This window comes from Felis catus, chromosome A2 (assembly GCF_018350175.1).
Source record: "Felis catus isolate Fca126 chromosome A2, F.catus_Fca126_mat1.0, whole genome shotgun sequence".
Classification (NCBI taxonomy): domain Eukaryota; kingdom Metazoa; phylum Chordata; class Mammalia; order Carnivora; family Felidae; genus Felis; species Felis catus.
In genome coordinates, this window is record NC_058369.1 from 32172871 (window position 1) to 32187591 (window position 14721).

Below are 14721 nucleotides of genomic sequence, written 5' to 3' on the forward strand. Positions count from 1 at the left end.
TATATACATACATATATATACATATACATATATCATACATATATATACATATATAAACATACATATACATACATATATATACCTATACACATACATGTATATGTGTGTGTGTGTGTGTGTGTATTTGTTAACATAAATCTGTATGCTTATTTTTGATGGCTGCATAGGAATCCATGAAATGTATACCTCATAAATATTTGATCTATCCTCCGACTGAGAGGCACTTAGGGTTTTCCATCCTGCTGCTATAATAAACAACACCATATTAAGTATTCTCCCACAAACATCCATACACAATTGTCCAATTGTTTCCTTAGAAGTGGCATCGATGGGTCAACGAGTATATAATTCTTAAATGCCTTAAATAAAACAAAACAAAAGCAGGCTTGCCGAGATGGGAGGGCGAGAGAGGTATTCTAATAACGGAAAAACACTGTCGTTTAGGCCCAGGCAAACAAAACGGCCTTGTGTCGGCCTTCTCCCCCGCCTTTCTCTCTCTCTCATCTACCAGGAAGCACGTCTGTCTCACCGATAAGAGCAACTAAATCCTCTTGTGCAAAATTCAGAGTCAAACGCAGAGTGTCCGTGAGACAGAACTTGGGGTTTCATCTGGAAAAGCCACGTGAAGGATCAGCAGGAAGCGGCTTGTAAAAGGCAGTAAGCTCCTGAATGGCTCCCCTGAGCTTGCCACTTGGTCCCCCTGGTGTGTGGGGGCACACAGGCCGTCAGCTGGATGAACCCTACTGAGGACCCGCTGCGTAGGGGACCGTGAAATGACAAGGGCATGCCACAGGAAGGAGAAGATGCCCACAGCCCATTCGGAAGCCTGAGCAACTTACAAACAGGAGGACAATCACAGATAAATGCAGACACACTCAACTGGCCCAAACGTATACACACAGACATAACCAATGATGCCAAAACAGAGACGTTCTCGCGAGGGCAGCCACCGGGCCGAGAGGAACTTGCAAGAGATGAGTTTTTACAATGCTGCATTAGGTACAGAAAAAAAAAGAAGCCGAGAGAAAGGGCTCTCGGCCCCACCACTTGCTGGCGGGGTGACCTTGGGCAAGTCCCATAAGCCCTTTATGACCTGGTTACCAAGAAGCTCTAAGCTTAATCACGGGAACCCGATTAGCTCTGGGTTTTGGTATTTTGAGTTTTCCTTTCCTTGCTGTGTTGTTTCAATTTCTATTTTCATGATTCTTCTTTCTAGCCCACCATTCGGTGATTGCCTACCATCTGCTAAACACTGTCCTGGGAGCTTTCATTATTTCATACTCATTTAGTCCTAACTACACCCTTGAAAGGTATGTGTTATTCCTACTTTATGCTCTAAATATGCTGGAGGTCACACGGCTGACTGGAAGAAAGATGGTTCCTGGTTCTACCCTCATGGCACAGAGGGGTTAGTGAATACGTTAAGGCTGAATGCACACATGAATGAATAGATTAAGTCGTTGACTCCCATCTGAACCCATGAAATTTTCACTACGTAAGACTCCCTTCTGCGCGTGTCTTTTCAACATAATTTATCTCAGAATCTGTTCCTTGAAAATCAGATATACATCAAGAATCAGAAATGAACAGGACTCACAATCCATCTGTAGGGAGCAGTGTGACAGTCACAGGGCCTGGCCCTGGGCCGACTCCCAGCAGCCGGCAACTAAAGGGTTAACGCCCAGCTCAGCAGGGGACTTCCAGGAGCCTGCTCCGAGGCTAGGGCTATCTTAAATTCTGAGGGGCTGGTGTTGAATGTATAGAGTATCACTCCTAGAAATAAGTAACTTAACATCCCAGGACTACAGTTTACTCATCTGTACGGAATATTCGTTTGTTGGCCTAGAGCTAACAATTTAAATTTTCCTCCAGAAAATCTTCTGTCATCCCAAGAGAAGAACTAGAAAGCAGTGATGAAGAACACCAAGGGTGCCTGCGGGGCTCAGCTGGTTGAGCATCCGACTTCAGCTCAGGTCATGAGCTCAAGGTTCATGAGTTTGAGCCCCATGTCGGGCTCTCTGCTGTCACAGAGCCTGCTTCAGATCCTGCCTCTGTCTTTCTCTCTGCCCCTCCCTGGCTTGCACGCACCTCTCCCCCACCAGCCTGAGCGCTCTCTCTCCCCTTCTCAAAAATAAACACTAAAGCGGGTCACCATGAAAACAAAACAGAACAAAAGAACCCCAAGTCCAAAAGCAAGTGGCAGGCAATGGATAGTGGTTATTGCCTTAAATCCCACGTTAGCACGAACTCTCACGTTTATCTGAACTTCTGGGTCCCGTAGAGCACTCGGTAAATCCCAGGTTTCTTGCTCCTTCTCACCAGCCCGAGACAGAGGTTGGTTTTATTGTTGCTGCTGTTGTTTTAAAGAATCTGCGTTTGTTTGAGGTTCCCAGGATCCTTGTAAAGTTTACTCTGGGCTACCAACCACTGCTCTGCGGAGAAATCCCTACAGGTGAATGGATTGATACTGGTAGAGGATATTTTCTGCTCCGACCAGAGAGGCTTCTCCCACCCCCCACCTACTTTCACTCCCTGTGCACAGGCTACCTGGTTTTGAAGGTTTCCAAGACCTGCCACTCTGTTCCTCTAATGGCTGCTGGTGAATTGTGCCATATTCCAAAGTTCTCTCCAACTGTTCTGAGCCTCACGCATCTGTATTCAAACAAGGGTTGCAGAAGCAGCTGGAAGAGAGAAACCAGAATGGCAGCAACCAGTCCAGCAGCAACATTTGGAAGAGCCGATCAACCTGCTGGGCTCCTGATTCATCAGGAGTGAAGGAAAGGCAGCCATATTGGTCCCTGGCAAGGACAAACCAGAAGGAACACTAAGTTGGCACCAGTGATCTGGATGGTGGCACACAGAGGCCGCCAAACCAATAATGACTAGAACGCAAATAACTCCTGTGAAAACTTGAGGCATCTTCTCTTGTCCTCAATCTGCACCTTTTGAGAGTCCCCTGTTCTTTCTGTTTTCAACAGGACTTGACAATGACTCGTCCTCTAACCCAGGAAACCAAATGTCTGTTGACTCAGGTAATTAACTTTCAAAAAACGAACTCTGAGGGTTTTCTGAATGAGAGCGTCAAGTAAGACTTCTCTCTCTTTCTGTCACAGCCAACGCACGCACGCGCGCGCGCACACACACACACACACACACACGTGCACAGACAAAATGGTCACGGGATAAGACAGACATGGGCTGTCATGATGAAGTAGCTGTGAGACCTGACCCAAGTTGCTTTGTCTCTGCTTCTCTGCCAGGTACAATGGGGGTAAGAATGGCACCCGCCTCATAGGGTTGTGGTAAGGATTCAGGGAAGTCGTGAAGGGAAAGGGCTTTGTACAATGCCAGTGCAGAATAGGACCTTCATAGCCGGAAGGCTTTTGTTTGTTGGCTTTGTTTTGTTTTAAATCTTGGTTTGCTGCCACTTTAGGGCAGAAGAATGTCACCAGGTGCCACTGTTCAATAAACTGATCAATGAACATACCAGTTGGGTATCTTTCGAACATACATTAGTAAGATAAAAGGGGAGGAATCACATCTTTCCTCTCTACCACACGCTATATATAGGTTTGTACACATATATAAGATGAACACTTGCTAATTCTGATATGGGAGGTCAAGAAGCAAAGGACACTGTTCTTACGAGCGTGGTCCAAACAACGGGACAACGTCTTGCCGCTAAAGTTAATGGCAGCCAGGAAGGGCGCAAGTTGCTGGCACTATTGCTTCTGAGCACATCGCTCCTTCCACCGGCTCTCCCTCGCCCTGGCTCTCCAGTGAGTCTAACTGACACGATATTTCACTTATATTCCATTTAGCCCTGGCAGTGGGAACACGGTGCGACATGAGCTACCACACCACGCAACTTATGACTTGACTACTCCAGGTCATAAGGAGCCAATGTTATCTTTCACTGAAAGATTTCACTTTAGAAATCACAATTCCAGGACGCAATAGGATACCACTGTGTCACATCAGAAGAACCTGATACAGATAATAGGATGAGATAAGGACTCACTTGGGAAGCATTTTGGGAACCCCCTGCCGGTTTTGAGCTCTATTTCGGAGATGCCAGAAAGACCCTGGGAAGTTGTATGATTTGGAGAAGCAACTTTTAAAAAATAAAGAAGAGGAAGAAGGATAAAGTTTCAGAAACAGAAAGTCGGAAGAACAACAACAAGAAAAAGAATATTTTAACAAACATCCTGAAACAGGATCAAACTGAAGGACGATCTTTTTTTTTTTTTAATTTTTTTTTAACGTTTATTTATTTTTGAGACAGAGAGAGACAGAGCATGAACAGGGGAGGGTCAGAGAGAGGGAGACACAGAATCTGAAACAGGCTCCAGGCTGTGAGTGGTTAGCACAGAGCCCGACGCGGGGCTCGAACTCACGGACCGTGAGATCATTGACCTGAGCCAAAGTCGGATGCTTAACTGACTGAGCCACCCAGGCGCCCCTGAAGGACGATCTTTAGTGATAAGCTGAGAAAGTGACCAGGCTTCAAAGAGGGTGAAGAGTTGCCTCATGGCTAGAGACTGAGCAACACACACAGCATAAGTTTTTCAAGGTGCCCAGAATGACACATGTCTGACAACGGCCAGGCACATTGGCGCAAAGCCTCAAGGAAACTGTCCAGCATGGGCAGGAGTCTAGGGGTGGGCATATACGCATTTGACGCAAACCCAGAAATGCCATCTACACTTCCATTTGCTTATTTCCCAAAGTTACAGAGAAACGGCGAAAACCGAAGTTGATGGGAAAAATTCCTATAAACACACAGAGGTTTTTTGGAGTTTCATTTGTGAGACTTTTTCACTTTTTCATAACCCTACATGGTTAAAAAAAAAAAAAAAAACAAATCCCTCATGAACAGAAAACACCAGAACACCCGGGAAACACGAGCGATGGCTAATAGAGGATATGGCCGCAAGGGCCTGAAGACGTTACTAACGCTTGATCCTAAAAATCAGCAACTTCAACGAGAGGCAGCTTTGCCCACAGAGAGCTTGAAGCTAGTTGAGCTTGTACCCGAACTTGGTGAGTTACCAGCTGTGCTACCTTGGACAAGTTACTAAACCTCTTTTCAGCCTCCACACCTGTGCCATGGGGCTATACGTACCTCGCTTGAAGACTGAATCCAAGACAACGTACGTGGTAGCACTTTGCAGCCTGTCAAAGAGCTACGTGTTTGTAGTGTGGCCACTAACCCATCTCGCAGAGCTGGGATCTCTGCTTAAGCGAGAAGGAAATACCTGAGGTGTCACACGCCTGCCTTCCTGTTGAGGGCTCTCTGTGCAGGATGCTGTGCCTATAGATAATGTGGGGTTTGTTTTGTTCCTCTTCATCTTCTTGTGCATCAAGGGACAGCAGTGGTTCAATAAAATAATCCCCATCATGGGACCGGAATGTGCCCAGCTGCAAATGAAGAGAGGGGAGAGGTTGATTTAATATAACTCAACCAGAAGGAGGGAAAGAAAAGGAACACTGTCAAGGAGACAAGGTGCCGTTTCACTCAATCCCTTCCCCATGAGGGCTGCTTGAATGGAACTTGCTGCCGACATATTTGGAGAAGCAGTTTATTTTCAATCCGCCAGGCCAGGTCCGTACCTTCTTGATTTGACTCTATTGCAACTGCTATCCAAATCTGTTTCTAAGAAATCCTTCCCTGGTGCTCAAATTCTCATCACACTCACTTTTAAAGGAAAGAGAGCATTCTTCTTTGTGTTAAGATAGCCCGGACACTTAGGGAAAAGTGTGAGCTTCCCAGGGACAAGCTGACCTGTGGAGGCCTTATCATTAATTCAAATTCAGAGAGCATATACTGATCACAGGCACTCCACGTGGCGCTGCCTGTGACATTGGCACATGAGCGTCTCTGCACCCCCTCCCTGTGCAATAGGGAGTGATGCCTGGAGTCAGGATGCCTTAAGTTCCCAACGCTGCCACTCACCCATCCACCCTGGGCAAGTTCCTTAATCGCTCTGAGTTTCAGCTTCCTTGTTCATCAATTGGTGATAAAAATACATACTGTAAAGCCTGACTGTGCAGAATAAATGGGATAATGCATGGAAAGTGCTTAGCAAAAGGACCCTTTGTAAGGAACTGTAACACCTTAGGGGTTTTTGCGTTGCTGTGTTAGCCACCAGCCGCCAGGACAGAATGTGTGTGGGGCACCTGGGGGGCTCAGTCCCTTGAGCGTCTGACTCTTGGTTTCAGCTCAGGTCAGGATCTCTCAGTTCAGGAGTTCGAGCCTTGTGTGGGGCTCTGTGCTAACAGCTCAGGGTCTCGAGCCGGCTTCGGATTCTGTGTCTCCCTCTCTCTCTCTCCCTGTTCCCCACTCATTCTCTCTCTCTCTCTCTCTCTCTCTCTCTCTCTCTCTCCGTCTCTCTCTGCTCCTCACCCACTTGTACCTTGTCTCTCTTAAAATAAATAAACTTTAGTAAAAAAAAAAATTTTGAAAGTCTTTTTAGGAACAGAGATTCAGTCTCTGGCCCATGGTTAGAAGCATGGGTCAGAAAGATAAGGTGGGAACCCCAACTCTGTCACTTAGTAGGTAGGAGAACTCGGGCAAGCCTCCAACTCTCCAAGCCTCAGTGTCCTTCCTCATCTGTAAAATTGGTTGTTTTCAGAACTGGGCTGTTATGAGGATTTGGATGGGATGAGATGATGCATACAAAAAGTACTTATTACAGTGCAAGACACATAAGAGTCCAATAAATGTCATCCTTACGAGGTCAAATTAATTCTGTTGTCGATTCAGAGAAGCATGTTTGATCAAAGAGTAGTCCTTTCTTGGTTAAAGTGACCATTTATTCAAACATAGGTACTAAGTACCTACAATATACAAGGCTCCAACAGGGGAGAGAAAGGCACCGATGGTGTCCCTGCTGCGAAGGAGGAAGGGATAGATCATGTGCACCAAGGACCACAACACAAGAGAGAGCATACTCAGCATCATAAGAGAGGTACAGATAAGTGTGTGTGCAGGTGAAGAGGGAAAGAGAACAGTGGCTGAAGGACAAGGTTTCCCGGGGAAGAAGCTATGTAAGTTACTTTAAAAGAAGGGTAGGATTTGAGCATGTGATGCTGGGGGACATGACCGAGTAAACCCAGAGACCCAAAGGCAATGACACAGGACTGGGGTGGGAGAGAAACTCTGAGAAAATCTGCAAAAGCAGATTGCCCGATACCCAGAATTTGTGGAGGAAAGCCTGAGAGATGAGCCTGGCGGGTAGATGTGCAAGGCATGAGGAGGGATGCCGTAAATGGTCTCAAGTGTCAGATGATGAAATCAGTAGTTGTTCACTAAGCAATGGGGAGCTATGTAGAGTGAGTGAACAGAGGAGTAATGTGATCTTACACCTAGTCACCCTTAATCTGTTAGCGGTGTTTGGCAGGGATTGGAGAGGGAAGACTGGAGGAGGACAGACCACATGGAAATATTTCTGAGACAACAGTCCTAAATGAGCGAGGGGCAGAGAAGTGAAGGAGGTCTAGAATTAGGGTAGGGCCTGTTCAGACCAGTGAGAGACACATCTGAGATGGAATTCAGGAAAACTGATAACCGACTGGTAGGGTGTGTGTGTGTGTGTGTGTGTGTGTGTGTGTGTTCCGGGTTGAGGGGAGGGGGAATAGATTGGTGTGGTTCATTCTAAAGAGTGAAAGAATTCCCGGGTGGAAATATTTCCACTAGGAACGCCATGATACTTCCGGTGCAGAAACGGTAATGGGAAGTCTTGGGAGGAAAGATAAATTCGAGAAGGGAGACAGAGGGATGAGGTTTTTGGAGCTAGGTTAATCACTGAAAGAAACAGCCAGTGCACCTATCCTTAAGATGTGTTCTGGACCTTTCCCTCCCCAGAGAGGCAGATTGCAAATTAAATGCAATATACATGGGTTTGTCACGGTCTATACAATCATTCTAAAGTCCCGGCCGGCCCTCAGTTCCCTAAGAGAGTTACCAGTTGCTGCGAGATATCACCTAAAATTGGCAACAGAAATTAAGGTCCTGCGCAGCAAAGTATTTATACAACTGCTGGGGCCACTCCGCGGGGTGTGGAGGCGGAGAGGGAGGAGGAGTGAAGGTTGTTTACAAACTTTACGTACATACTCAGCACCATTCTAAAGTTCTAGAATTGGTGTTTACAACCTTCGGATCTAGGGGTGTTCTGATGACCTGGGTTCCAGTGCCTGGTTTATGCCCACCCCAGCCATAACCTTCGGCAGAATGGAAGGATTCCTGCGCTTTGGCCCTAGGTCTTGGGGCGGCGATGACTCACGGCAGCACCCCCTTACCCCCCCGCGCGTCAAACTGCCGTCTCCGCCCACCCCCAAACAATCTCAACAACGAGCCGAGCCGCAGCTCCTGGCGCTTTGCTGGGGGCTGGAGGGGCTCATCGCTGTGCTCGTATCCCAGCAGGCTAAAACCTTCCCAGTCCTACTCTTCAAGCTTGCCTCGTTCCCCCACCGGACCCTTCCGTTGAGCAGTGGAGACAGATGCGACATCCCAACCGGGGACGCAGGATCCACCAACGACAGCGCTCGGCAGGGGCAGCCAAGTGGCCCGGTAAGTTATCCGTGCTCCCCTTAGAAAAGGTGATGGGGAATGTGGGTCCTCAGGGGAAGAGTAAACGCATCATGGGGGGGAGCAGTGCGCATAACGCCGTGCGCTGGGAGAGCCTGACCCGGGAAAGTTTCTGCGTCACACGCGCGTGTTAGGAACGCACATCGTTTGGGAAAGTCAAGGATCACTTTCGCTGGGGTCAGAACTTTAGAGCATGTCTTCAAATGTGCTGGGGAAGAAAGCGAATGCCTTATCGGACCAACTGGAGAGCAAGTGGGTAGGGGAGGGGAAGTCAAAAGGGGGTCGAGGCACCCTTTCGGAAACCCTGCTAAGTGCGTATTTTGCAGCGCAGGGAGGTGGCCGCCTCGCGCCTTCTCGTTCTCCTTCTGTAGGGGAAACGTGCGTTGTAGGCTCCGTCTCTCGACTCTCTGGAACCCGTATGGGTGGCAGAAAACCCAAAAGAACCTAACTCTCGTCCAGGCAGCCTCTGCGGGCTCTCTCCCACTATTTCTGTTTCTTAGGGGCTACCCCGCCAGCAGGGTGCAGAGTCGGACTGCGCCACACCCCCACTCAGAGTTTTACCCTAATTCAAAGCGTCCGGGGCAGGCTCCGCCCTCTTCCCCGCCTCCGGAGTCCTTGGCCCACCCTTCCGTTCCTGGGACGGACCTGTTCCCTGTCAATCCTGTTCAGCCTCAGGGTTCCTGGCGCGTGAAAAGAGGCCCAGAGAGATCGCGGGGACTCTAGATTACGCACCGCCCTCCACGACACACAGAAGGAACTCCCCATACCCGAGGCTGGGGATCCTCAGCCCACACCCCTGACTCGAGACGCGCCAATAAGGAGTCGGGTCCTGCCTGCGCTCAGCTGCTCCGCTCCTGGGCGGCTGTGTTTGCTACAAGGAAGGGCAGGCAACTCTGGAGTTTGGAAACCGACTTCCAAGCCGCCTGCTAGCGCTGGGCAAGGAGCAGCGGAGCTCGGTTCGGACTCTAGAAAGCTCCAAAACACACGGAACCCCTGGGAGCGGATGCGTGCGCTCCTCTCCAGTGTAAGCGCACGCACTGGGCTAGTCATCCAAACCGCTGGATGCAAACTAGCTTCCAGCGGGCATTTAGAGCCAGACTGGAAACTCGGCGCAGTGAGGGTCTTAGAAGAGAGAGCAGTGAAGTCTTCCAGAAACTTGTGAAGAGGCGGGAGGGGGGGGGGAGAGGAGCGGGCACCAACTCACCATTCCTGAGCAGAGGCTGATGACCGCCGTGTGCTGGGACTTGGTAGACTTGGTATTGACATGGCCTTTGTAGAAGCAGTGCTTGAGTTCCGCTTCCTCCTCAGAATAAAACTTTGTCTGGTTCTCCCCGGGCGTCCCGAGAAGGGTGACAGTGAACAGTGGAGCGATAAATCCGGAATGGGCGGAGAGATTAAATAGAAATTGCTGGCCGAAGGCAGAGAGGCGGTAATGCTCCTGGTCGGAGGTAGAGGAGGAGGAGGAAGACGAGGCAGAGGCCGGCCAGGGGTCAGAGGCAGCGTTAATGCTCCGGCGCCTCCTTTTGAAGTGCACGTTCGTAGAAACGGGTTCTCCGAGAGCGTTCACTCGGATGGGAGACGCGATTTCGTATTCGCTCAGGGTCTCTAATAATTTCACTGCAGGGAGAAGCAGAGACACATGAAGCAATAATTCAATTTTCCGCAAACCAATTTCCCGCAAGTTTTAGTTTAAACATGAAGGGGGCTTTGTCCCGGGTTATTTTCCAGCAGTTATTTTTTTTGCCCATTTGAGCCCACGCCTTCACCCTCAGCCAGTGCACGAATATTTGCTGAGCACCTACTATGTGCCAGGAATAGCCAGGAACTGTGCTCGACGCTGAGGCTACACCATTTGGAATCAGACAGTGAACAAGTCAAAATACATGAGATACATTTCGTATTCTGACAAATAATCTGAATAAAATAGAACAAGTCAGTATCTGCTACCCCCAGTTACTAAGTAACTATAGTTTGGGCCCTGGAGGTGAGGAAGGGGAAAGATCAAACTACCAGCAAAGCGGGGTGGGGGAGACCAAGTCTACTCTACAGTGGCTCTCTCTAGAAATTGGCTGGGAATGACCTAAAGAAGGGAGAGGCGGCAAAGCCGGAGATAATTCTTTCTAGGAAAAAGAGAGAGGCCCTCCGCTGCGGGGTGCCCGCTGTCGGGCGCAGACGCTGGGGAGGTGGCGACTGGGGCGGAGGGGTCGCGATGGCCGGAGTCTCATTACCTTGCCTCGGGTGCAGCCTGTCCTTGCGCACGGCCGCCGCGGCGTCTGGGCTCCCCATCTCGGCCAGGTCCCGCACCAGGAACGTTAGCAGTGTGGCCCAGGATACAAACTGCATGGTGCTTCCCACCCCTCCCCTGTTGCTCCCACCCCCCTCCCTCCTGCCCTCCCTGGCTGCGGCGGCGACGCGAGGCAGCGGCCGCGGTGAGCCCGCGGAGCCTGGCGCCCGCCGCCAACTTTTGACTTTAGGAGTCGCTGAGGTCTCGCCGCGAGGGTCCCGTCTGCGCTCGGCTGAGCAACGCCGCCGCCTGCCGAGAGCTGAGCCGCTCGGGCCGCAGGAGGAGCCGGAGGAGCAGCAAGAGGAGGAGGACTGGGGCTCGACTGCTCGGCCGCATAATGTCCAAGGAGCGGGCAGGAGAAGGCGCGGAACGTGCGCTCCGAGGCGCGCCGGGCGCCTTTTGCTGGCGGGGATAGCGGAGCTGCTTCTTGAATGGGGGGCTGGGGGGGCGGGGGCGGGGGGGCCGCGGGTCCTCCGCCGCTCAAGTACCCCGGGTGCCCGCCTCTAAGAGGAGAGGGGAGGGGAAAGCGCAGCGAGCGGGGACCGCCTCCTTCCAGACGGAGGAGTCCCCTCCTCTGCCGGCCCGTGCGAGTCTCGCGGCCGGCCTCGGGCTGCAGGAGGCGGAGGCCGGAGGCGCCGGGAGCTCGCGGCCAGCGGCTCGCGCTCCCCGCCGCCTCGCGGGCATCAGCTTTGCTGAGACTCCCTGCCCTGGGGCCGGAGAGCACAGAAAGTTCTCTCCCTTTCCAGGCGCTCTCGGTTTCTCGACCCCTCTCCTGTCTCTGCTCCATTTCTGCCTTCAGAAGCTCTGTTTTCTCTTCCTCGCCCTTGCCTCTCTGCCGCGCCGGCTCTGTGCCCGGTTCTCCCGCGGTGCCCCAGTTTCCCCTATTTCTCCCTTCCCTTGGCTCCCTTCTGCCTCCGTGTCTTTACAACAGCCGTCTCCCTCTTCTCTCGTCCCCTCCTTGGGAATTTCTGTCCCCCATCTAGCCCATTCTTTGGGTTTCTTACAAGTGAAAGTGGCCGCGAGCAGGAGCGCCCGGCCCTCCTACAGTCTCTCACTAGGGACTAAATGTGGCATCTGAGCTCCACTCTCGGTTTAATCGCCCTAAGTCAACAGTTTCAGAGATTCTTAAGATTCAGGGGTTCTTAATCTGGCAGTTGGGGGTGTGCTTCAGATCCCCGTCCTTTCGAAAGTTTTGCAAAGCTTTCAAGCCCTTTCCGCGCCCCCCGCCCCCAATCTCTGCCCCCATCCGGAGAGGGTCCACCGTGTTTTGTAGGTCCCCGGCCCAAAAAAGGTTAAGAATTGCTCTTGGCCGCGAGAGGGGGCGGGGACTTTGGTGCCCAGACTGCTCCTAGGTTTAGAGATACAGGGGAGAGGACAGTAGGGGGTGGAGTGCCCGGGGAGAGTCCTGGACCCGCGCGGGGGACGGGGCACGGGGCGGGGAGTGGGAAGCACCAGTCTGGGGAGGGATTTCTCAATCATTTCTCCTTCACTTTGGCCAAAGACAAGGAGGAGATGCTTACCTTTGCCTTGGGAGGCAAATTTGGCGTTAGACAAGCCAGACCCCAGGGAGGGTGTGTGTGAGCATGTGAGCGCGTGAGGGGACAAGCGGGGTGGGGGGAGAGATAGAGGGAATTGTTTAATCCTGGGTGGTTCAGAAGTACGTGTTTCTTCACCAGCCCTCAGGAAGAAGCTAGCTAGAGTGGGCTAATTTCAAGAGAAAGGAAATGGCAATTTCAGTAAAAGATACAATAAATGTATATTTGCCCAAGTGTCCCAGAAGTGGAGATTTCTGTTGCTTGCTGGGCTGGCACTCTGGATGGGAAATACAAAGGCTACCAATACCAGGGACCAAATAGCAAAATGCTACAAGTATCCACTACTCTTGAAATATTAATGCAAATATTTCTCTTGTAGAGGGAAAAATGACTTGGTAAGACTGGGATTTCCTAAAAAAGTTGTTGACCCGAATGGACCAATGGTGCCATTCTCCAACTGTATTACCGGAATTCATAAGAAGTATAAACAGTATAAAGATGGGAAAACAGAAACACCTGTAAAATGCTCAGTTTTAAAGGGTGACATTTAGATCTTTTTCTTAAACCTTCAAAATAATTTACTAAAACACAAGTCTCCTAATACACAACCTTTCTTCTCATCATGTAAGAAAATTCCTCGCAATCCCAGTGTCTGGGAGTTGCTGTAAATTTAGCAAGGAATGGAAAAAAATACCACAAAATCAAATTATTAGCTCATTCCAATGGAAAATATTCCAGAACTTTTACCTTAAAATGACGCAAAAATATAGTACTTTTACAGATACATAAATGAAAAGAAATGAAACCCATGTTCATAGTCAATTCACTTAGGGCAAAGAGCCAAGAATATACAGTGGAGAAAGGATGATCTCTTCAATACGTGATATTGGGAAAACTGGACAGCCACACACAAAAGAATGAAGGTGAATCCTTATCTTGCATTACACACAAAAATCAACACAAAGGGATTAAAGGCTTGAGTATTAAGACCTGACATCATAAATGTCCTAGAAGAAACAGGGAGTAAGCTCCTTGATGTTGGTCTTGATGATGACTTTTTGGATTTGATACCAAAAGCAAAAGCAAGAAAAGCAAAAATAAACAAGTAAGACTTCACCAAACTAAAAAGGTTCTGCAAGCAAAGGACACCATCAACGTGAACAGGCAACCTATGTAATGGGAGAAAATATTTGCAAATCATATATATTTGATATGGGGTTAATACCCAAAAAAATATAAAGAGCTCCTACAACTCAAAAGCAAAAAGAAAAAAAAATCAATGAAAAAATGGTCAGAGTGTCTGGGGTGCCTGGGTGGCTCAGTCAGTTAAGCATCTGGCTCTTGGTTTCTGCTCAGGTCGTGATCTCATCACGATCAGGTCATGATCTCAGAAAAGGTTTGTGAGTTCGAGCCCTGAATCAGGCCCTGCACTGACAGTGTGGGGCCTGCTTGGAATTCTCTCCGACTCTCTCTGCCCCTCCCCCACTCACATGCTCTATCTCTCTCTCTCTCAAAATAAATAAATAAGTGTAAATAAATGGTTAGAGGATCTGAAAAAACACTCTTCCAAAGAGGATACACAGATGGCCAGCAGGTACATGAAAATGTGCTCAACATCACTAATCATCAGGGAAATGCAAATCAAAACCACAATGAGGTATCACCTTACACCTGTTAAAATGGCTTTTATTAAAAAGATAAATAACAAGTTTGGGGAGGATATGGAAAAATGGGAACCTTTGTGCACTATTACCATGGGAGTGTAAATTGGTGTAGCCATGAAGCACCATAGGAAGGTTTAAAAATTAAAAATTAGAAACAGGGGCTCCTGGGTGGCTCAGTCACTTAAGCCTCTGACTTCAGCTCAGGTCATGATCTCACAGTTTGTGAGTCTGAGGCCTGCATCGGGCTCTCCGCTCTCAGCACAGAGCCTACTTTGGATCCTCTGTTACCCACTGTCTCTGCCCCTCTCCTGCTCTCTCTCTCTCTCTCTCTCTCTCTGAAAAATAAACATTAAAAAGTAAATAAATAAAAATAGAAGTAGGGATCGAGCAATTCCACTTCTGGGTATTCATCTGAAGGACCTGAAAACACTAACCCGAAAAGTTACCCGCACCCCCATGCTCCTTGCAGTATTACCACTAATGGCCAAGATATGGAAGCAACCTGTGTCCATTGATAGATGAATGCCTAAAGAGGCCGTGGTACACATACAATGGAATACTGTTCAGCCACAAAAAAGAAGGAAAGCTTGTGGCAATGTGAACAGACCTTGAGGGCATTTTGCGAAGCGAGATTAAGTCGGACAAAGG

At 49.3% G+C, this 14721-nt stretch overlaps 2 protein-coding genes across 30 annotated transcripts in view; one reads left to right on the top strand and one right to left on the bottom strand.

Moving 5' to 3' along the window:
• ADAMTS9 (ADAM metallopeptidase with thrombospondin type 1 motif 9) overlaps positions 1-10953 on the bottom strand; it is a 170024-nt gene extending 159071 nt beyond the window's left edge. For 7 of the 8 annotated variants that reach the window (XM_045051823.1, XM_006928919.5, XM_045051826.1 and 4 more), the window contains exons 1-3: positions 10819-10953; positions 9795-10207; positions 5259-5421 (exon numbers count right to left, since the gene is read on the bottom strand). In XM_045051823.1, the coding sequence (XP_044907758.1) occupies positions 5259-5421; positions 9795-10207; positions 10819-10933 (691 nt within the window). In that variant the 5' untranslated portion in view covers positions 10934-10953. Of the gene's footprint in view, positions 1-2547; positions 4261-5258; positions 5422-9794; positions 10208-10818 lie in introns of those variants that run through there. The other variant, XM_045051827.1, reaches the window with a different exon arrangement.
• LOC102899165 overlaps positions 7888-14721 on the top strand; it is a 337155-nt gene continuing 330321 nt past the window's right edge. For 4 of the 22 annotated variants that reach the window (XM_019824011.3, XM_019824027.3, XR_006593841.1 and 1 more), the window contains exon 1: positions 7893-8572. In XM_019824011.3, the coding sequence (XP_019679570.2) occupies positions 8204-8572 (369 nt within the window). In that variant the 5' untranslated portion in view covers positions 7893-8203. Of the gene's footprint in view, positions 8573-14721 lie in introns of all 22 variants that reach the window. The other 18 variants (XR_006593842.1, XR_006593843.1, XR_002740317.2 and 15 more) reach the window with 9 other exon arrangements.